Here is a 24,006-nt window from a genome sequence, read left to right as displayed (position 1 = left end):
AATATGTCCCAGAAGTTTTCTTTCTCCTTTCCACACTTGGCATATTTGATTAGCAACCTATTTCCTAAAGTTCCCCACTCTAGCCACCTGCAACTGTGCCTAGGTTTGACATAGAAAATTATTACATATTCATACAAATCTATTTTAAAGGCAGAGATGGTCTATAGCCCAGACAAAAATAATAGATTAACATTGACTTGCCCATTCTCTGTCTTTTATACACCTCTATGCACTGTTTCTGATGTAAAAAAAAAAAAATATATATATATATATAAAACATCATATAAAACCGTGACAATGTTAAATATTAAGATAAAAAACTTACACTGAATCCACAAGTTTCCTGATTAGAGCAATTATATTCATTCTTCTTGGCTTTTCTTCATGTTTCTCTGTTTTTTGTTCCACTTTTGCATATGCTGCTTCTGGTGAATAAGAATGTGTGGGAATTTCTTCCTTCCCTACAATAAATCTAAAGAAAAGAGTACAATGTGAGGCATTTTCACCTTAAAAAAAGACAAGACAATAAGGAAAAAAAAACCCTGATTCTGTTGATACACAAATACATTTTGGAGAGTATTTATCATTTGAAATAATATTTTTCAAAATTTACATAAGATCTTATGCTTTATAAATAACAGGCTCTTAAAATATGAATACTTAGAAAATGTTGACAGCCATTTCTTTAATAATGCAAATTCTTCTATTAAGTTTTCTATCTTAATTCCAGCATAGTTAACATACAATGTTATATTAGTTTCAGGAGTACAACACACTGATTCAACAATTTCATATATTATTTAGTGTTTATGAAGATATGTGTACTATTAATCCCCTTCACCTATTTCATCCATCCCCCACCCATCTACCCTGTAGTAACCATCAGTGTGTTCACTATAGTTAAGAATCTGTTTCTTGGTTTGTCTTTCTCTTTTTTTCCCCCTTTGCTCATTTGTTTTGTTTCCTAAATTACACATATGAGTAAAATAATGTGGTATTTGTCTTTCTCTGGCTAGCTCCATCCATGTTGTTGCAATGGCAAGATTCATTCTTTTTTGTGGCTCAATAATATTCCATTACACTCCACACACACACACACACACACACACCACATCCATTTATCCATTCATCTCTTGATGAACACTTGGGATGTTTCCATAATTTAGCTATTGTAAATAATGTGGAATAAACATAAGGGTACATGTATCTCTTTGAATTAATGTTTCCATATTTTTTGTGAATATGGTGAATAGCCAGTACTGTGATTACTAGACTGTAGAATAGTTCCATTTTCAACTTTCTGGGGAATCTCCTATATACTCTTTTCCAGGATAGCTGCACTAGTTTGCACTCCCACAAAAAGCAGGATATTCTTTCCTGCTTTGTCAAAGATTAACTGACCATATAATTGTGTAAAGTTTACTTCTGGTTTTCTATTCTGTTGCACTGATCTATGTACCTATTTTTGTGCCAATACCATACTGTTTTGATTATTAGAGATTTGTTTGGAATTATGACACTTCCAACTCTGCTTTTCTTTTTTCTTTTCTTTTCTTTTCTTTTCTTTTCTTTCTCTCTTTCTCTCTCTTTCTTTTTTCTTTCTTTCTTTCTTTCTTTCTTTCTTTCTTTTTTCTTTCTTTCTTTCTTTCTTTATCTGACAGAGAGAGCCTACGTATTATTAGAGCTTTGTTTGGAATTATGACACCTCCAACTCTTCTCTTCTCTTCTCTTCTTTTCTTTTCTTTTCTTTCTTTCTTTCTTTCTTTCTCTCTCTCTCTCTCTCTCTCTCTCTCTCTCTCTCTTTCTTTCTTTCTTTTAAACATTTATTTATCTGACAGAGACAGCCTGCGTACACAAGCAGGGGGAGCAACAGACAGAGGGAGAGAGAGAAGCAGGCTCCTTGCTGAGCAGGAAGCTTGATGAGGGGGGAGGCGTCCCAGAACCCTGGGATCATGACCTGAGCCAAAGGTCAGGTCTTAACCTGACTGAGCTTAACCAACTGAGCCACCCAGGGGACCCTTTGCTTTTCTTTTTCAAAACTGCTTTAGCTATTCAGGGACTTTTGTGGTTCCAGAAAAATTTTCAGATTATTTGTTCTAGTTCTGTGGAAATGTTGGCATTTTGATAGGGAATACATTACATCTGTAGATTGCTCTGGGAAGGACACTTTTACAATATTTGTTCTTCCAATCCATGAGCACAGATTATCTTCCCCTTGTTTGCATCATCTTCAACATCTTTTAACAATATTTTATAGCTTTTCAGTCTTTTACCTCCTTGATTAAGTTTACTCCCATTTTATTATTTTTGATGCAATTGAGACTGCTTTTTAAATTTCTCTTTCTTTTGCTTCATTATTAGTATATAAAAATACTGTGATTTTCTATATGTTGATTTGGTATCCTGCAATCTTACTGAGTTCCTTTATCAGTTGTAGCAGCAGTTTTTTGGGTGAAGTCTTTAAGGTTTTCTACATATAGTATCATGTCATCTGCAAATAGAGAAAGCTTTACTTCTTTCTTACCAACTTGGATGCCTTTTCTTCTTTCCTCTTTTCTGATCACTGTAGCTAGGACTTTCAGTACTAATGTTAAATATGAATGGCGAGAATGGACATCCCTGTCTTGTTCCTGATCTTAGGGGAAATGTTTTCCATTCTTCATCACTGAGTATTATATTAGGTGTTGATTTTTTTTATGGCCTTTATTATGTTGTGGTGTTCCCTCTAATTCTATCTTATTGAGGATTTTTATCATAAATGGATGCTCTATATTGTAAAATGCTTTTTCTGCATTTTACATTGAAATGATCATGTAGTTTTTATTCCTTCTTTTAATGATATGATGAATCACATTGATTACCTTGTGAATACTGAACCACCCTTCCACCCCAGGAATAAATTCCACTTGATTCTGGTGAATGATTTTTTAATGTATCATTGGGTTCAGTTTGCTAATATTTTGTTGAGAATTTTGGCATCTATGTTCACCAGAGATATTGGCTTATAGTTCTTTTTGTAGCACCTTTAGTTTTGGTATCAGGGTAATGTTGGCTTCACAGAATGAATTAAGAAGTTTTCCTTCTTCTATTCTTTGGAATAGTTTAAAAAGAATAGATGTTAACTCTTCTTTAAATGTCTGGTAGAATTTTCCTGTGATGCCATCTGGTCCTGGACTTTTGTTTACTGGCACATACATTAACATTCTCCTACAATCTTTTTGTATTTCTGTGCTATCAGTTACTATTTCTCCCCTTTCATTTATAATTTTATTAATTTGAGTCCTCTTTCTTTTTTGTGAATCCTGGCTAATGGTTTATCAATTTTGTTGATCTTTTCAAAGAACTAGCTCTTGGTTTCACTGACCTGTTCTATTGTTTTTTCAGTTTCTACTTTATTTCTGCTCTAATCTTTATTATTCACTACCTTATCCTGGTTTGTGGTTTTGTTTGTTGTTCTTTTTCTAGTTCCTTTAGCTGTAAGGTCAGGTTGTTTATTTAGGATTTTTCTTGCTTCTTGAGGTAGGCCCATATTGCTAAACTTCCCTCTTAGAACAGCTTTGACTGTATCCCAGATTTTGGACTGCTGTGTTTGCATTTTCATTTGTCTCCATGTATTTTTTTTTTCATTTTTGATATCCTGGTCAGCCCATTTATTGTTTAGTAGTATGTTATGTAACCTCCATGTATTTATGTGCTTTTCATGTTTTTTCTTGTGCTTGATTTCCAATTTCATAGCATTGTGGTCAGAAAATATGTAATTTTATGACTTCAATCTTTCTGAATTTGTTGCGACTTGTTTGGTGACTTAATATGTGACCTATTCTGGAGAATGTTCCATGTACTTGAACACAGTGTGCATCCTGCTGTCTTAAGATGGAGTGTTTTGACTCTGTTAGCTTCATCTGGTCCGATATGTCATTCAAAATCACTGGTTCTTTGTTGATTTTCTGCTTGGATGATCTATCCATTGATGTAAATGAGGTGTTGAGGTTCCCCTACTAGTACTGTATTACTATTGATTATTTTCTTTATGTTTTGTTATAAACTGCTTTATGTATTATGAACCATGTTGGTTCATGGATATTTACAATTGTTATACCTTCTTATCTGATTGTACTGTTTATGATTATATAGTGTCCTTCCTTAACTCTTGTTATAGTCCTTGTATGAAAATGTATTTTGTCAATATAAGTTGCTGCTCAGACTTTCTTTTCACTTCCATTTGCATGATAAATGTTTCTCCATCCCTTTACTTTCAGTCTTCATGCATCTTTAGGTCTAAAATGAGTCTCTGGTGGGCAGCATATAGATGGATCTTGCTTTTTTATCCATTCCATCACCATGTGCTTTGATTGGAGCATTTAGTCCATTTACATTCAAAGTAATTAATTGATATGCATGCAATAATTGCCATTTTGTTACTTAAGCTTATTATTTTTCCTAAGATTTATTTATTTATTTATTGATTGATTGATTCATTCATTCATTCATCCATCCATCCATGAGAGACACAGAGAAAGAGGCAGAGACATAGGCAGAGACAGGAGCAGGCTCCCCATGGGGAGCCTGATGAGGACTTGATCCTAGGACCCCTAGGTCTCACAACCTGAGCCAAAGGCAGGTGCTCAACCACTAAGTCACCCAGGTGCCCCTATTTTTATAGTTACTCTATGTTCCTTTCTTCTCTTGCTCTCTTCTTTCATGATTTGTTGGCTTTCTTAAGCAAAATATTTGGATTCCTTATTATTTCATTTTTACGATTACTGTTTTTGACTTGTGGTTACCATTAGGTTTATTTATAACATCTTCTGCAGATAGCAGTCTATGTTTAGCCAATGGTCACTTACCTTTGAACTCATTCTTTACTCCTCCCCTCTCCACATTTCAGATACTTGGTATCATATTTTACATCCTTTTATTTTGTGCTTCTCTTGACCGACTTTTATAGATTTACTTATTTGTGGGTGTGTGTGCTTCCTGCTTTTTTCTTACTCTTATTTATGGTTTTTGTTTTCCTCTTACAAAGTCTCTCTTAGCATTACTTGTAGGGCTGGTCATGGATTCTTTTAACTTTTGTTTGTCTAGGAAACTCTTTCTCTTCCAAGTGACAGCCTTGATGGATAGAAAATTCTTGGCTGCAGAATTTTCCCCTTTGAGCACTCTGAATATATCATACCAGTCCCTTCTGGCCTGTAAAGTCTCTGCTGAAAAATCAGCTGATAGCCTTATGGGGTTTCCTGTGTATGTAACTGTCTTTTCTTTTACAATCTTTAAAATTATTTCTTTATTGGGACGCCTGGGTGGCTCAGCGGTTGAGCATCTGCCTTTGGTTCAAGGCATAATCCTGGTCCCGGGATCTAGTCCCACATCATCCCCTTGCATGGAGCCTGCTTCTCTCTGCCTGTGTCTCTGCCTCTCTCTGTATCTCTCATGAATAAATAAATAAAAGTCTTTATCATTATTTTTTATCACTTTAATTACTATGTGTCTTGGTGTGGACCTCCTTATTGTCTGGGGGTTTGTTGGAGAGTCTTTGTGCCTCTGAATCAGGATCCCTGTTTCCCTACCAAGATTTGAGAAGCTTTCAGCTATTACTTCTTCAAATACATTTTCTGCCCCCCTTTCTCTCTCTTCTCCTTCTGAGATTCCTATAATGTGAATGTTATTATGATGGATGGAGTCACTGAATATTTTAAGTCTATTCTCATTATGCAGTATTTGTCTCTCACCTATTCAGCTTGATTGCTTTCCATTATGCTATCCTCCAGGTCACTTATAGGTTCCTTTGCATCTGTCGTATTTTTAATTTCATTTATTGAACTCTTTTTTTTTTTAAGATTTATTTATTTATTCATGAGAGACACAGAGAGAGACACATGCAGAGACACAGGCAGAGGGAGAAGCAGGCTCCATTCAGGGAGCCCAATGCAGGACTCGATCCCTGGACTCCAAGACCACGCTCTGGGCCAAAGGCAGGCACTAAACCGCTGAGCCACCCAGGGATCCCCCATTTATTGAGTTCTTTATCTCTGTTATGTTTTTATCTCTTTCTCAAGGGTTTCACTGATGTCCTCCACCCTTTTCTGAAAGTCCAGTGAGTATCTTTATGATCACTAATTTAAATTCTCTATAAAGCATACTCATTTCTATTTCACTTAATCTGCTGTGATTTTGTCCTGTTCTTTCATTTGGGACATATTCCTCTGTTTCTTCATTTTGTCTATCTCTCTCCGTCAGTTTCTGTGTTTAGGAAAATCAGCTACACCTACTGCTCTTGAAAGTAGCAGCTTATAAAGAAGAGGTTCTCTAGTGCCTTGCAGTTTAGTGTCCCATATTCACCAGAACCTGGTACTTCAGGAGAATCTCCTGTTTGTGTTGTGCCCTGCTGTTGTGTCTGGGTTGCTTTTTCTTTCAGTCCAGACATCTTCACTCACTCTGCTTGTTGTGGGCTTTGCTTGCTCTTTGTGGTGTTAGTGAGAGACAAGCTGCAAGATCTAAAGAGGCAAGACTACAAGAGGGCTTGAGGGTCTTGAGGGTGAGATTAGCAAAATGTGCCCTGAGCCCAGGACTGAGGTCAGCAGGCTCGGAGTGGGCCAGTCCCCAGCAGAATGCATGTGCAAGGCACTCTGCTAAAAGGTTAGGTAGCAAGTGTCTGTGCAGTGTCTCCCACAGGTGGCCCTGCATTTGTTCTGGGCAATAGAGGAGGAAAATGATGCCTGTCAGCTCCTTTGTTCCCAGAGAAGTCCCACAATACACTAGAAATAAGTATAAAGAGATCTTCCTCCTGGTTGTCCCAGGCACTGTGCAAACTGTCATTTCTATGTTGCCTCTCCATGGGCTGCTGTCTCTTTAAGGGCAGGACCCAAATATCACTCACTCTCCCATCTTGCTCAGTACTGAGTCAGCTGACTTTTTAAGCTCCAGGCTCCAAATCCTGGTCGTTATACAAACTCATGGAATTCAGCCCATCCGGTTTTCAAAGCCAGATGTGATAGGAATTTGTCTTCCAGTTTGGGCTCCCCAGTATGAGAAACTGTTTCTTTTCCCTCTCTACATCTGCAGCTCCCTCCCTCCTGTGGGCAGCTCGCAATCACTGTTTCTACCCTTTCTAACTTCTCAGATGCAGCTTCTTTTCTACGTTTAGTTGTGGAGTTTGTTCTGCCTGTCTTTGGATTGTTTTCTAGTTTTTTTACATGGATGTGAGTGATATCTATTGTCAACATGGGGTGGGGTGAGCTAGTTTCCTTGAATACCACCTGATTTTCTATTAATAACACCTTTTTTTCCAGGTACTTAGGTTTCAATACTTGGCTCATAGCAAGAATTGGAGGAGAAAGGGAAGAAGGAAAATATTAGTCTGTAGGTCTTCATTTCCTTCTATGCCAAGTCTAAACTTTGCCTCTTTCTCTTAATCCTCCACTATTGCCCAAATCTCAGTCCTTATCATTTCATCTTTCTTCCTTCTGATTCTCTTTTACAGTGTCCCAAATACTGTGGTCAGACTTATCTTTCTGAAACAATGTCAACTACTCTGCTCAAAACTCTTTGGTCACTCTCTACTGCCAATCTTATCAAGTTCAAATTTGTCTTTTTTGTTTGTTTGTTTGTTTAGGTCTTCCTGCCCTGCTCTGACCATTATTAAAAATAAAACCTTTACAGGCCCTAATACAAATTTGTCATACCAATTAAGTTGATTTTCCCACTTTTATCTCATGTTTCATGTTTATAATTTTCATGCTTTTGCTAACATTATTCACATCTACCCAGAAGGTTCTTCCTTTTCCCTTCTGGTTCTCTAAAGCTATCCTTCAAGTGCAGTTTAAGGCTTATCCCCATAAGAATACTAGCAACAATAACAGTCAACATTTCTTGAGCACTAAGTGCCATGCACATTTCTAAACACTTTTCATGCATTAACTAATTTGATCCACAGAATAATCCAATAAGATAGTCATATGAAATCTTTTCCTAGTGTATCGAAGCCTACCCTAGTTTTTCCCTCCTATACTTATAATAAATACTACATACCTAGTCTTCACTAGGCATCTACTATATGTACTTAGGAGAATAAAATAGGAACATTTATGATATAAACTGGAAAGGCATTAAGTTTCAAGTAAGTATATGAAGTCACTATGTGACATTAAATTAGTCAAGTATTCTTCTAAGCCTCAATTTCTCCTTCATGTCACATGGTCATAAAAATATCCATCTCACAGAACTGTTGTGAAAATTTCCTAATCCATGTGAAAATCTTGGTGACCTAATAAATACAATGCTAGTGCTGCTAACCAATGTTCCTGCAGTATCTATGACCATCTGGCAGTAACTATGATAAGAGATGGAGTACAGGGTGAAAAGCAGATTCTAGTGACTCTAATGAAGCTTATGATCTAAAATGTGTCTGACATGAGTCCTGTCCTAATGAAGCCTATAATGTGGTACTACACAATTCAGTACTTAATTTTGCAGTAATTGTTCATATGTAGCTTTGGCTTTCTAATGCTCCTTGAAGAGAGAGTTCTTATAATTCTTTCCTAACACCCAGTGATATGATATGGGACCTACAATAGGCCCCCCAAATAGTTGTTGATTGACTGATTTTTAAGGGAAAAGAAATCCAATAAATTATTCTTTTAACAAAATATCATAAAAATGTGATTTCTGCCATTACTTTCAGCTAGAAAACTGAGTTGATAAACATTTACTGTAATTATGTACAAGTGACATTACTTTTTTTAAAAATTAAATAAAATATACTACTTACCTAAGAGCAGAGAATGTAAATCCTTTCAAACCATCTTTGCACCTAAAATAATAAAAATGATAAAGTGACAATCTTTAAGATATGGAGTAGTATACTAAGTAGCTATTAAAATTTTTTCTGAAACTGTTTTTAAAACGTGAAATTCTTTTAGGACAGTGAACTGAACAGTACAAATGCAACAAAGAATGAAGCAAGCCATCTTACACAGGATGATTAAAATTTCCTATGTCAAATCAACATTTAAGGCTCAACTCTTATATTTCCAGGTCAAAGAGAAATTTAAGTGTATCTTCTAAAAGGTTCTATGTGGACTTAAAATGAAGGCTGGGAGTAGAATATTCATTTTGCCCAATCCCTGGGGGAGCAATTTGTTGAGAAGAAAAGGCCATATACACCTGCTGGGTATTATGAATAGGTCAATTCAAGGTCCTGACTTCTTACTTATTAATTCAGTGAATGCAGAGCAATGTAGAGTCGGCAGGCACAAAAAGGCTTCAAGTTTAGTTCAAGAGTTTTAACTTCTGAGTAAGTCCAATCAGAACAGATAACATAGCATGAGCAACAGCGTGAGGTCGGTGGGGGTGGGAGGGGGGTACAGATGCAGGAGTTCAAATAATTTTTATTGGGTATTTACTGTTGCTGGGCATTGTTTTGGGCACTTCATATGTGTTGTCTCATTTAACTATTTCACACCTCTATGAGTAGGTATTTCTCTATTCCATAGCTGGGTAGAGGCTCTTCCAAAATGCAGCAACTACCAAGAGGTCACAAAATAATGAGTAGTTAGAGTTCAGGAAAAAATTTTAAAAGTTCCTCTGACTTAACAGCTGTGGTTTTCTCTTACACCTCCTTCTGAAACAGTGTATTCCTTTTAGTTAGGGGGAAGGTTCAAATTGCATGACAATGAAGAAAAAAAAATTTTAAACAAGATTTTAAAATGGGGACATTACTATGCTACTCTTAGTGGCCTGTTTTACAAGTATGATAAAGTTACTAAAGAATTGTTGGATACTTAGTATCAGAATCCTTTGGAGAAACTGTAGAGATTGGTGATACAATGATGCTCAAATGTATGTTAATTTTAGACACTGGACATTCTTGGAGAAAAAGTACAGCCTCAAATCTAATTGGGCAATTCTCTCAGTATACCTTTTGTATGAAAGGTAACACAGATTTCTTATGTTTTTATGCATTTCCTATCTTAACAAGTGTAAATATAGACATTTTTACTGGAGGACACATAGAATCTCAGAAAAGAATTTAATTTGTGTGTACAGAGATCTTTTAAAACACTTAAGAATTCATTGTAATTAAGCAAAATTATCTACTTCATGGTCCTGTAGACCGCGAGAAATGTAATCACAGAATTTAGCAAACATACTACATAATTATTCACCCCACACAGAATGAGGGTAAAGGCAAAAGAATTCATATGTTGGGCTAAAAATATGCATGGGAAAATTATAGCATTAACCTTCTTAAACTTATCTTTTTCCATCTGAAGAAAGTGTTTCTCAGTAATTTAAAACCCATAATTTGGCAATTTCTAGGTAGGTGGGGGGTGAGGGGGGTAGGCTAGGCATCTATTGACTGGAAAACAAAAAGCAGCAGATTGATTAAAAATTATATACAAATGGGAACAAATTTTGGCTTTGGTATGTTATTGTTAAAAGATAGCCATTTATCTTTGTGCAATGCTGAATAGATAAAGGGTTCTGACAACTAGGTCTAGTCATGATTGCATATTTGTGACCTTAAACAATAAATCTAATTGCAGACCAAACATCAAAAAGTAGCTTTCAAATAAAAAAGGGCATGTACAAATGAATTTGCAATTTCATTATGATGGAAGTTTGGTTCTTTCACCAAAACCCTGTGGGAAGCACTTCATATTGATAAAGTCTTAGCTTGAATTCAAAAGGGGCTATTCTTCTTTCCATTCATGTGTATAAGGTCTGTTAATGTAATTGAGGGTCAGATGTCTATGTCAAAAGAACAAAAAAGTAATTATTCCCCCAAGAAGAATCTTTAAAATAGTAATATCGCCCCGCATCTTTATACCAAAAATACTGTCTGAGCCTTAGCCTAACTATGAAACACTATCGTAATCTGAGTTAAATGTAAGAAGTATGGTATGCACAGAAAGCTTTATACAGAAAAGATCCCCTTAGAAGGTGCCTCACTATTTAATGGATTCAGTTATTATAATGCAAATCAAATTACTTTCTCCATTCATGTATTAAGGCTCACTGATTTACTCAACAAATACTGACCGACTGCCTACTATGTGTAAGCACTAGTTTTAGTTCTAAGGAGGTTAACAGCAGACAACAGAGAATCTGTTTCCATACAGCTGACATTCTAGGTCAGGGAAAGGTACGACAAAACAAGTGAATACATCAGGTGGTGAAAATTGCTGTGGCAAAACATGAGGCAGGGGAAGAGGAGAAAGAGATGGGGTTGGGCCTTCTTATTTTACAGCGTGTGGTTCAGAAGGGCCTCTCCAAGAAGGTGAAATTGGATGATGTGATCAGCAGCCTTAGAGAAACAAGGGACGAGTATCTATCTGAAGGAAGAACAGGTAGAAAGTCCCTGATGAGGAGTTCGTGCGGCATGGAAGGAGATCACAGAAGTAGATTACTGTAACGGAGCAGAGCAGGAGGAGGTCACAGTACTAGTGGTGGAGAGGAGTGGTCTACTACAATCCTTGTAGACCCTTTAGCCATGGGAAAAACAACTCTGGATGGTTCTCAGCAGAAGAGTGACAAAGACCTGTCATAAATTTAACATAATCTCTGGCCCCTCATTGGAAAAGGAACTACAGGAAGGCAAGGTTAACAGCAAGGAGGCTAATTAGGCCCCCCTAAAAGATGACTGTGGCTTGACCAGATCATTAGGCAGTAGAGTAGAGGTAGAGATAAGTGGTTAAGACTTATCAAAAGTGCACTTCAAAAGCAGAGTTGGTGGAATTTCTTGATGGTTTGAATGTGGAGTCCAAGAGAAAGAGAAAATTTACAGATTATTAAAATATTTTTGATTGGAACAAACAGAAGGGTAAAATGTCCATTTTCTGAAGTGAGGAAGACTACAAGAGGGACAGGTTTGGGGAGAAAAATAAAAGTTTTATTTTGAACATGATAAGTTTGAGATGAATGTAATCTATGAAAGGAAATGTTAATGAAGCCAGGAGCTGCTGTACAGGTTTGGGGAAAAGAGGTGTGATTCACTTATAAGTGTAACTGAAATCCATAGGACTAGATACAATCACCTAGGAAATAAGTGCCAATAGAAAAAATATACAGGACTGAGTGTATTTTATTCCTCCATATTTTATAGTGCAGAACATCTGTTCTGGAGGGGAGGAAAAAACCCCAGAGTCATTTCTCTTCATAAGGAAATCCTTGTTTAATATAAAAATCTCATTTTAATTTTTGAGTGTGCACAAATTTAATGCATATAAGTCATGTACAAACAGACTTTTCTATTACAGTTACCAAATAAATGGGATAAATAGTATGACTCAAACATAGTTACTGAATCTCTGCATTTGCAAGGTTATGTGTAAGGTTCAGGAAAGAGGAGGGGAAAAATTGCAGGATCATATCAAACAACTTAGGTGATACACAACTAATGCTAGAGGTTCTGGTTAGAATTTCATACCGTGGATAAAAAGGATAAAGTTTAATATTGTTTTCAGAATAATACACTTGGTCAAATGCCAATGGGAGAAGGAACCCAAAAGCACATTTTTTTAAATTGTAAGTGTAAATGATAGTTGAAAAAAACAATTTTGCCCACAAAGATTCTTTGTCTCACACTTAATTTCCATGAAATTACTTCCAGGAGATACTTTTATCTTTATTACCACATTACACCAGCAGATGTCAGTAGTAAACCATTTTTGGAACAGTTGATAGCTTTGTAATGTGATTTATCATCACACATAAGTTAGGTTTTCCCTTAAAAATACATTTACAGACATACAAAATGTTGCTAATCTTAGTTATACTGCATTAAATTCACACAAGTGAATAATATTAGTTTTTCATTATAGTTGATGTTTCTGTTCCTATCATTCTATATAGTTATGAAATCTTTATGAACTCTCTACCATTTGACATCAACATTAAAATCTGATATATAAATGTGTTATATCATTATATGTTCTCTATTATGAAACAATGAAAACTATTTTGTTTCCTACTTTCTTTTATTAAATCTACGCAGTTTTAATTTGGTAAACATAATGGGATATAATTAGATGTAGTACTTTTTAAATGTTTAAAACATTTCTTGAAGACAATGCACAGTACAGTGTTAAGACTCTTGATTTGAACGATTCAAAGTCATAACTTCACTATCAACCTGGAGCAAACCATTTAATTTTAGGGACCAATTTTGTCATCTGTTACATGAGAGCCTGGAAATAAATTACCTTCATAGTTGATTGATTCGACATCTTCTAATTCTGAAATTCTAACCAATTATTTTATCATTTTATTTAAAGTGAGTGTTATTAGAAATCAGAAAACTAAAATGAATTATTCTAAGTCACTAATAGCCTAAAGAGATTATCTCACCAACATCAAAAATAAAAAAAAACTTTTTTTAAGCCGTACAACAAAACCCTGAATTTGCCTTGAGATTACTGGCCTGCCACTAATATTATTACACTTGCTTATTGTTTGGTAATACTGATAGGGAACTTATTTCTGCAAAGGCTCAAAGGGAACCTTTTCTTTTTCAACTGTAAGATTACAAGACTAACTATTGGGGTAGATGAATAATACACTGTGATAGAAAGACCTGATAAGACACACTGTCAAGTAAAAGAAGGAATTCTATAGATATAATTTCAATAATGATTAAATGTTACATTGTTGGCTATATTAATATCAATGCTAAAATATAATTAATGACAAAATGTAAAATGTTGTTTAGTATATACATATAAAATGCTATAGAAAGTGGTCAAAAGGATATATCCGAAACACTTGATAATAGGCTATCTTAATGAAGTAGAATGGGTTAAGATGCATGAAAAGAACATAACCTTTTACTCACTATATATTACTAAACTAATTTTTACAGGTATACATTTATATATTATTTATACAGTTTAATTTAAAACATCAATACTTGAATCTTAAGAACAGATTAAACAGTGCAAAAGTTATTCATCTTTGTCTCACACTGACACAATGGCAGAAAATGTAAACGCAAAGTAGTCAATTTCACTAATACTGCTGTAAAAGTTTTGCTAGAAGGCATAAAATTACTAACTAAAAGAGACAGGTTAGGGATCCCTGGGTGGCGCAGCGGTCTGGCGCCTGCCTTTGGCCCAGGGCGCAATCCTGGAGACCCGGGATCGAATCCCACATCAGGCTCCCGGTGCATGGAGCCTGCTTCTCCCTCCACCTGTGTCTCTGCCTCTCTCTCTCTGCTCTCTGTGACTATCATAAATAAATAAAAATTTAAAAAAAATTTATCTTAAAAAAAAAAAAAAGAGACAGGTTAGATTAGAACTTTCTGAAACCCTGTTCCCAATGAACATGGATAATTAGGTGACTATGGGGACTTAAAAAAAAAAAAAAAAGACAAAACATGCATTAAGTATCAACTTCTGAGATCTTTTTTCCATTTTTAATCATTCAACTGATTAGAAGGAAACTCAAATATTGATTAATGGCACATCACCTATCTTTATTCGATCAACAGTCATTTATTTATTGGGCACATAATACACAAGAGACACTGTACTACTGATCTCTTGAGGAAGGCAAAATAAATTATATGCCACTTCTGACCATAAAAAAAACAGGTATGCAAAGCTCTGTGTATGTCTGCCATAAAAATAAAAATAACCTGGACTAAAAGTTATGACAAAATTTCTTTTTTTCATGACATACAATTTTTGCATCCCTAATGCTTTTCAAGAGCTTAGTTTACTCTACTGTGCTTTATAATTCAGCTTTAATTTTCTTTAGTGTAGCCTTTTTCTTTATCTCCTTAAACTATTTGACTTGAGAAAAGTAGTATATGCAAAACTGTAATTAACGATGCTAACAGACTGGCAATAAATTAAATAAATAAAGAAAGAAACTCAATTTAAAATAGTTGAATACATTGATAATTCTTTTTTTTTTAAGATTTTATTTATTTATTCATTTATTCATTCATTCATTCATTCATTCATTCATTCATGAGAGACAGAGAGAGATAGAGAGAGAGGCAGAGACACAGGCAGAGGGAGAAGCAGGCTCCATGCAGGGAGCCCGATGTGGGACTCGATCAGATCCCGGGACTCCAGGATCACGCCCTGGGCCCAAGGCAGGCGCTCAACCACTGAGCCAACCAGGCCTCCCACCTTCAGAATGTTTCTAAAAGAAATGTTAATTAGGATGAATTTCCCTACCAAAATGAATTAGTAACAACAAAACTAGTCAACCTTCAAAATACTTGTAAAAGGAGTAGATCTGAGTTGTACTGGACCTAACCCTGAAAGGTCTGTTTGCAGTTGCTGAGGAAATGGCATGTGTTTAGACTTGACAAATTAACTAGAGGCAAAAACCAAATTTAATATCAAATTGGTGTTTTATGCAAATCCAAGGAAAAACTTAGCAAGTTTCCTAAGATCATGGCATTACTATGGCCACAAATTATTTACATTAAATGAAATTATAACCACAATTCTGAACCGATCTATTTTTTTTAAAGACCTCAAGACTGGCAAGGATTTTCATTTTCTTCCCCTAAATGCTTGTGAAAGAGATTAAAACAAATGTTTTCAATTATATAGAATCTTTGAATCAACATTAATTTGTTTTCAAATGCATGTTGGTATCTATGTCACTAAAATAATAATGGCAATTGGTTTTCAAATTGAACAAAATGAACAGCTATTTGAAACTGTAACATTAGGTCATATGCTTTTTATCAAAGTTCAAATCTAAAATAAATAAAATACATACCTATGGGTATGGAAAATATCCAAGCAATATCCAAGCAAAAACAACATTTTGGAAGCTTTTAGAAAACTATTTTCTGATTAACTGAGCACTATAGAGCATCCTAACTCTAAAAGAAAAACATTCATTTCAAATACTGCAGCTTACTTCAGGCATCTCAAAGATTATGAACTTAATTTGTGGTATGTATAATAGAAATTGGTCAGGTTAACACGTAATGGTATTTTATTGGCCGGAAGTATTCGAAAAATGGAATATTGGAACCTGGGAGAATTCTATTTTACAGATTAAGAAACCAAGGCCCAGAGAGGTTGAGTGATCTGCCTGAAAACTGTTCTTAGACACCCTCACATGATAGTAAAATCATTCTATATCCCTGTCAACTGCCTTTCTGTCTTCTGAGTTCTCCCTGTGGAGGAGAACTATCACAGAGAAGCAGTGGGACCTTGGGCCATAGAAGACAAACCACAAACATGTGAATGATGGGAGAGAGCAACGCTCTTCCAATTGGTCCTACGCAAAGACTTTAGGACAGAAGCGCATGGAACCAACTTCCATTTCCTCACATCCAAATGTCTTCCAGGTAAACCTAACTTACTGGAGAGTGTCCTTTGGTCAGCACTACATGCTGGCTTCTCTCACCCACTTCCTCTTCACAATAGCTATTATTCACAGCAGTCTCTCTAGGACTTCCTGAACAATCATAAGGCCTACCCTTGGTATTAGATTTGCCACCTTTAGCAACATAAATTCCCAAAGCATCTCAATCCCAGACATTAATACAAAAAAATAGTACTGAACTGAAGCTTGTGTTTTATTACAGACCAAGTAAGAAAGTGGACTTCTGAAAGAGAGTCTCCCTCATCTGTCTCTCAGTAGCAAACTCTATCAATAGTTGCGTTCAGATGCATTTCACACTTTCTCACCTCTCTCACTGTGGTCATCCACACAGTCCTTCCATATGCAATGACCTCTTTAACCATCCTCCTCTTTAAAGAGAATTCCTACTAAGTCCATCAGGATGGCATTTTTCTCCAGTAATTAGATGTGACTGCTTCTTTCTCAAACTCTCTTTGTTCTTTGTATCTTTTCAGCTACTTTTTTTTTTTTTTTTACCTAATATGATAGTAATTTCCATGGTCATCTAATCCACTCTACCAAATTTAGGGTTTCTTATGACATTTTGTGTGTCCATGTTCCAGAAATTGAAGGAGTAGTTTATAGAGTTTACTTCTTTACTAAGGAAGTTGGGAAATATTCTGCACTGGTGCTATCACATCTATTAAGTAATCAGAGTATTCAAAAATATGAACTAACAGGCAGTATCAGGAAAGGTTAGTTCTCAAAGTGTGGTTTCTGAAACACCTCAGCATCAGATAGTAACTGGTTAGAAATGCAATTCCTGGTCCCCACCCCAGACCTACTGAATTCAGAAACTTTGAGCATGGGGCCCAATAATCTGTAAAACTTGTACAATTGAGGTTTAACAAAATCTTCAGATGTTTCTAATGCATGCTCAAGTTTGACAACCACTAGACTAGGTTATGTTGCTGCAATAAAATTTCAATGGCTTTCAACAACAAAAGTTTTTTTTCTTGCTCATGTTATATGTCAAACAAGGGTTGACTATAGCTTAACTTACAGGTCATTTTTATTTTACTTTTTTAATTTTTTAAATATTTTATTTATTTATTTATTCAGGAGAGACAGAGAGAGGGAGGCAGAGATATAGACAAAGGGAGGAGAACCAGGCTCCATGCAGGGAGCCCAATGTGGGACTTGATCCCAGGACTCCAGGGATCATGCCCTCAGCCGAACGCAGACACTCAACCACTGAGCCACCCAGGCGTCCCTACAGGTCATTTTTATTTCAGACTTTACAACTTTACAGTGAGGAAGAAGCATATTCAGAGTAGAGAAGAAAAGAGAATGTGGGATACTATGTTCTCATTCAAAGCTTCAGCTCATAAGTAAACATAAATCATTTCCACTCATATTTCATTAGCTAAGGCAAAGCTAAGGCTTGGCATGATGTTGAGATAGGGTAGGTAAGTAATGCTTCCCCACAGAGGAGCAGCAAAGGTTTCTGAAAATAAATAGTCTGCCATACAGGACAAGCATATTATCGCTAAAGATCAGCTGTATTTGTTTATTACATTTAAGAAAATTGAAAGCACAATTCCCCAATCCTACCATCATTTATTTTTTTCACAGTAACTTTAATATCTCTCTTTAAATAATCTTAAAATCTTTTGGTATTGGTTTCAGAAATAGGCTTATCTACAACATATTATTTAGTAATTTACATATGTGCATAAACATATGTGTGTGTGTTCCAAGCTCAATTTTTTCCTAATTACTATAGCATAGTGTTCAATTATGTATCCAGTGCCTACACCAATGCATAGCACATAAGTCACTCAAAAGATCTATGTTGAAAGAAAGAAATTTTTATCTGTGCAGTAACTGAAAACATCATACTTCATAGCAATTATATTTCTAATTGGGTACCAACTTTCTTGGATTCATTTTTTAACAGTAATTCTAGAGTTGATTATAAAAATAAAATCAGTGTTTAAGGAAATTTATATATATATTTTAAGAAACTTGTATTTTTTTTAAGATTTCAATTATGTATTTTGAAAGACAGAAAGCATGAGCAGGGGGAGAGGCAGAGAGAGAGGGAGAAGACTCCTCACTAAATAGGGAGCCCAATGTGGGGACATGGGGCTCCATCCTTGGGATCATGACCTGAGCCAAAGGCAGATGCTGAACCAACTGAGATGAGACACCCAGGTGTCCCGAAACTTGTATATATTTAAATTAGCTATCCTGACATTTATTAAAAACTCCCTGTGATTGTCCTTAATATTAATTTGTATTCATTTCTTTAAACTGATAATTTGGCATGAATTTATATAGACATGAATATGAATAAATAAGGGTCTTAAATGGGAGTCACTCCTCTTTTTTTAATGAGGAGTTTTGTTTTGTTTTGTTTTGTTTAAAGTAGGCTCCACACTCATGGGGCTTGAACTTATGACCCTGAGATCAAGAGCTGCATTGTGGGAGCTCTTTATTTGGGAGGAGGGAAAGATGATGAAGAGTAAAACTACCACTGAATCATATCAGATGGAGTTATATATATTTTTTTGTGTAACTAACACCATATCCAGAGAACTGTGAAGCAATCCTTACTCTTTCGCACTTTCATTCATTTGTTCCACAACTATTAAGCACTGAGGCAGCAGAATTAAAAAGGAGGGCTACAGAATCAAGACAAGCAAGAGTTCTATAAATTCTGTGTCTGTTTCTTAGGTGAAAACAATAAAAAGAAAATAGCACCAACCTCACATAACTATTATGCTAAGTGTTCAATAAATATCTCCTATTATTACTGCTTCTGTTATAACTACAACAAACTACAAAGGTAAGTGTGCGGCAGTTCCTGTCCTCAGCAGACGGAGGAATATAAAGAAAATGTAAAAACCTCCACCCCTGTCAAATTCATCAGTTCATACCCCAAGGTGAAACACTGAGCCACAAACAGCAAGAAGAAATTAGACAGCATCTGCCAGGACATCATTTTTTTTTTAAGATTTTATTTGTTTATTAGAGACAGAGAGAGAGAGAGAGAGGCAGAGACACAGGCAGAGGGAGAAGCAGGCTCCATGCAGGGAGCCCGACATGGGACTCGATCCCGGGACCCCAGGATCACACCCTCGGCTGAAGGTGGCGCTAAACCGCTGAGCTACCAGGGCTGCCCAACATTTATATAAAAGGTCCAACATGACAGCCCTCCCTCCAAAGATACAAACAGATATAATCTCATTGTAACCTAATTATTTACAAATCCAGGACAATAGCACATAACATAAACCGTCAAATGAAATGCTGACCCAAGCTGGAAAGGATTCCTGGGACACATGAATATGTAAATTGTGGCATACAAGGGAGTGCTACCCAGCAGTAAAAGAAGAGCAAAGTGTTGATATGCTCAACAAAATGGATGAATCTCAAAAAAAAAAAAAAAAATGCTGAGGAGAAGCCAGACCCAAAAGTGCATTTTGTGCGATTCCTAGTTATATAAAATTCTAGGGGGGGGGGGGGAGGGGAACAATCTCATCTCTAGTGACAGAAAGCAGATCAGCACTTCCCTGGTACCAGGAACTGCAAAACTGAGTGTTCAAGAGAAGCTGTGGAGGGTAAAGGTTCAGTCACCTGACCTCAGAGGGCTCTAGACTCCTCAAATGTAAAATCAGACAGTATGACTCTCCCTGATAGCCCTGCTGTGAGGACATGGAGGTGCAGGTCTGAAACAGACAAGGTGCTCCAAGCACCGTTACTGTCCAGACTTTTGTTGGTGGTCTTTTGGAAGGAGAACCCTCCAGGGAAAGTGCCAGAGGGTTCAAGCATTGCAATACATAGCTCTCTAAACACAGGATTAATTATGCTTGTAATTAAGAGTTAGAAAAACCTCAAAACTACTCACAGAACACAGAATTTATAATCGTTTAGCATTAGAATTTTAAGATGACAAAATTGGCCAATTAAACCTCAGGGACGGAAATGAGTGACAAAGACAGAAAAGAAAAGATGGAGCGCTAGGGCAGGCTGTGGAGGAGAGGGGGCTCCTGAAGATTTATCCCTTCTATGAGGATCTCATGGGAAATTTTAAGGGTGATGGCTCTTGCCAGCCTTACAACTCCACTTTTGAGAATATTTTGGGCAGACAGAGTTGAGTAGGGGAAGGAAGAAAAAGTACTGGTTGCAGGGATATCCTGATATTTTTTGAGAAACTTAGAAAGGGATGTTGCTTTACTTTCCCCCAACCCTTATTAAAAGTGAAATTCTACACAGGCAGAAAACTAAAATAAAAAGGTTTGAATTCATCAAACTCATTTGAAAAATGAAGTCTTTTTAATGGACATGTACAACAAAACAATGGATTTTTGTGCAAACAGCCATGTTTACCTTAAAAACAAAAACCAATCCTATCTGACCAGCCTGAATGAAGAACCAGCAGAGTTCAGTAAACAGTACAGCCATCTGGAAGGTATTTTTGAGATATCAATCACGTGGCATTGATAATTTAGAAATGCCAGAGAAAGGAAAGACAGCTATTTCTACTTGAGCAATGTTTCACTTACATTACTGGAGCCAACAGCATTAATGACTTAGAATGGTCTTGGGGTTATCATGAATTTTGACAGAAATGACTGATTCATTTACAAATGGGTCGATAGATATATACGTTCGAATATACTGGGAGGTTAACTCTTTTCTTTCTAGTGAACATTTTTCTCCCAGTCTAGACTCCATAATTAATTATGATAAATCAGAGTCTGAGAATCTCATTTTTAATTCTAGCTCTTTCACTAAACAGTTACAAAACCTTAAGCAGAAGGTTATGTTTCTCAGCCTTGGTTTCTCCAAGTGTAAAATTAAAGGATTGAATTGAACAGTTCTTCAGATTCCTCGAAACTTAAAAATTTTGATACAAAATTCTATCCACAAGTTTTTATGATTTGTAGTTCCAATCTGATTCTAGGCTTCAAAGTAAAAAAAGAAAACTGAATCAATACTATGGGGCACTTGGGTGGCTCAGTGGTTAAACGTCTGCCTTTGGCTCAGGTTGTGATCCTGGGGTCCTAGGACTGAGTCTTGAGTCAGGCTCCCCACAGGGAGCCTGCTTCTCCTTCTGCCTATGTCTCTGCCTCTCTCTGTGTCTCTCATGAATTAAAACAAAACAAAACAAAACAAAAAACCCAACTTTACAATTGGATCAATACCAAATTTGTATGAGGTACACTGGAACACATTCAAGGAACCACCGCAGATACCTTCTTCTATATTTTAAGTAGAAAGATTATTGTATAATTGACACTCTACCCAAAGTAGGAGAACTTCTATTACTAACTAAATACTCAAATGTTCAAAATTATATTTTCCCTTCAAGGGCTTATCTATTTCTGTATTAGTCCATCATATTTCTGTATGCAGAAATTACCTGAGTTCTGCTGATTCAGGTACTATAGTAAATAACCAGAGTATACTGTTTATAGTATCATCTACATGTTTTATAAGCTAACTTTCTGCAACATGCTCTTACTTTTACCAGTTTTGAAAGATGAAACATTCATGTGCAACATTTTACAGGAAAATATTTTAGAATATTTAATGTGTATATAATTTAATATTTAGCAAGAAAATATTTCAGAACATTTAACAAACCTCCCTTAGGAAATGTTTAAAAATACATTAAAGAAGCTGACAAGATTTATAAAAACATATACTTTTAGAATTGTATATATTTTTAAAGATAGCAAAACTGATATATGGGCATATTCTAAGCAATTATAATTACATCTTAATTCCCTCCTTAAATACCATTCTAGCTAATATCCATTCCTTATAGTTTTTTATTTTCCTTTGCATATGTAAATTGGAATGCTGCTGAGTGGAAAGCAATAACATTATTTAAAAGTGCAGAAAATATTTTCTTTTCAGTGCTACATGATTAGGGGTTCCTGTGGAGCTTGGCAGTAGAGGAAAATGGGAGGAAAACTTTAAAATCCAAATAAGCTTGGCTTTTCTCACTAGGAGACTCTGACTTGGTGAAAAATGTATTTTGTCTTCCAACAAGTTTGTATGTGTGGGCTATATTTTAGGTTTTCAGTATCCTGCCAGACAAATATTTAATACACAGAGTGATTTTTTTTTAATTTTTGGCAACAGTATATCAAAATTCCACATTCTTAGAGTTAGTCCAATGCCCCTTCCTAGAACATTTAGTCACCCAACACAGCCAAGTGGCTAATAGGCAGGCTTTGGCCTTAAGGAGCCTGTAACGGTTGCTAGAACTTAAAGACGGGAATTTACTTTTGACTTCAAGCCATGCCTTATTCTGCATCTCATTTTTGTAGAAAAAAAGGAAGGAAATTCAAACTTCAGAAGCAAGATTCTAAGAGGCTAAAGAGCAGGGAGAGTTAAGTGAAAGCACAAAAGACAATCACAGAGCAGGACAGATGTAATAGTAACACTTCACATAATGTTTTTAAATAGAAAAACTGTAGACATCTGAAAGTGGAGATAAGAGTTTCTCAATTATTCATTCATGTAAATGAAACAAAATGAAGAGGTTAAGGGTTATTTGTTCTAAACGATAAGAGATGCCTCTTTTTTCTTTAAGGGCAAAAAAGATTTCTTTAGAAACCTGTGCACTTACAAATCATATTTTATAAATGTCTTGTCTGGCTTTCTTTAATATGAGAACATGGACTTGAAAACATGATATTTCTTTCTCAAGAGTTCACTCACTCCTGCCACTAATTCTACACTTGGATCAGTACAGCACATTTGTCACCAGACTTCTAAAGCACAAGGTATATGGCATATTTTGGCCAATTCTAAAAACAAAGTCAGAAAGTCAGAAGAATGGACTGGAGGAGCCTGAGAGACATGTATGGAATAGTGCACTAAGGAGCTAAGAAGCAGAAAAACAAGGACAGAGAGGAAAGCTTTAAGGGAAGTGGGCAGACATTGTTTTAAGCCATGCTTGTGAAGACATTTCAAGTAAGTCTAGAGTCAGTTCTGAAAGTCACGGCGTAATTCACAAATTTACTAGGACCATTTTAGCTCTGCCTACCAGTAAGGGGAGTAGCTGGCAGAAAAGTGAGAGCAGGGTCCTCAGAGAATGTGGGAAAGAAAATCAGACACTGAGAGGGTTTCACTTTGTGTTCAGCAGCTTTCAGACCTGAGAGTTCTGTTGACATTTTTAGCTTGGGGAAGGAAGGCCTTCTGAATTACTGCTACCACCCCTTCCACCCACTCTAAAGACTGGTCTAGAGATCTAGGTTTCCCAAAACAGTACAAAATTCATTTCATAAATATCATATCTGGTATCCTTGTTTAAAAACACTCAAATTTCATTTAGTTTCACTAGTACACTGGAGACCAACTCTATCTATATCGTTAGCATAGTACTCAAACGCCCAAAGAAGTAAACAGTGCTTACCAAACTGTGGTCTTGCGGGGAGGGGGGGGTGGTGTTGCAGATAAACAATACAGAGAGACTTGAATAACCTGAAAGCAAGTTAATTAACAGCCTGGCCTGCAGTTCCTTTCTCTATAAGAGAGGAGGAAAAACAAAAAACTCTCCTAAAAAATTGCAGTGAACATGAAATCAAATGAGGTGACATAAAATCATCTATCAAGAGCAGTGCTTGGCACATGATTATGTATTCAGTATGTGTTGAGTTCCCTTCTCAA

At 36.0% G+C, this 24,006-nt stretch overlaps 1 protein-coding gene across 1 annotated transcript in view; it reads right to left on the bottom strand.

The window, feature by feature from the left end:
- The window catches only part of TMEM135 (transmembrane protein 135), a 223,463-nt gene that overhangs the window by 19,277 nt on the left and 180,180 nt on the right, over positions 1-24,006 (bottom strand). Inside the window, exons 7-8 of the mRNA XM_041729721.1 lie at positions 8,768-8,809; positions 326-472 (exon numbers count right to left, since the gene is read on the bottom strand). Coding sequence (XP_041585655.1) covers positions 326-472; positions 8,768-8,809 — 189 coding nt within the window. The remainder of the gene's footprint in view (positions 1-325; positions 473-8,767; positions 8,810-24,006) is intronic.

The sequence above is a fragment of the Vulpes lagopus genome, chromosome 15 (assembly GCF_018345385.1).
Source record: "Vulpes lagopus strain Blue_001 chromosome 15, ASM1834538v1, whole genome shotgun sequence".
Classification (NCBI taxonomy): Eukaryota; Metazoa; Chordata; class Mammalia; order Carnivora; family Canidae; genus Vulpes; species Vulpes lagopus.
This window is presented reverse-complemented; position numbering and strand designations above follow the sequence as displayed.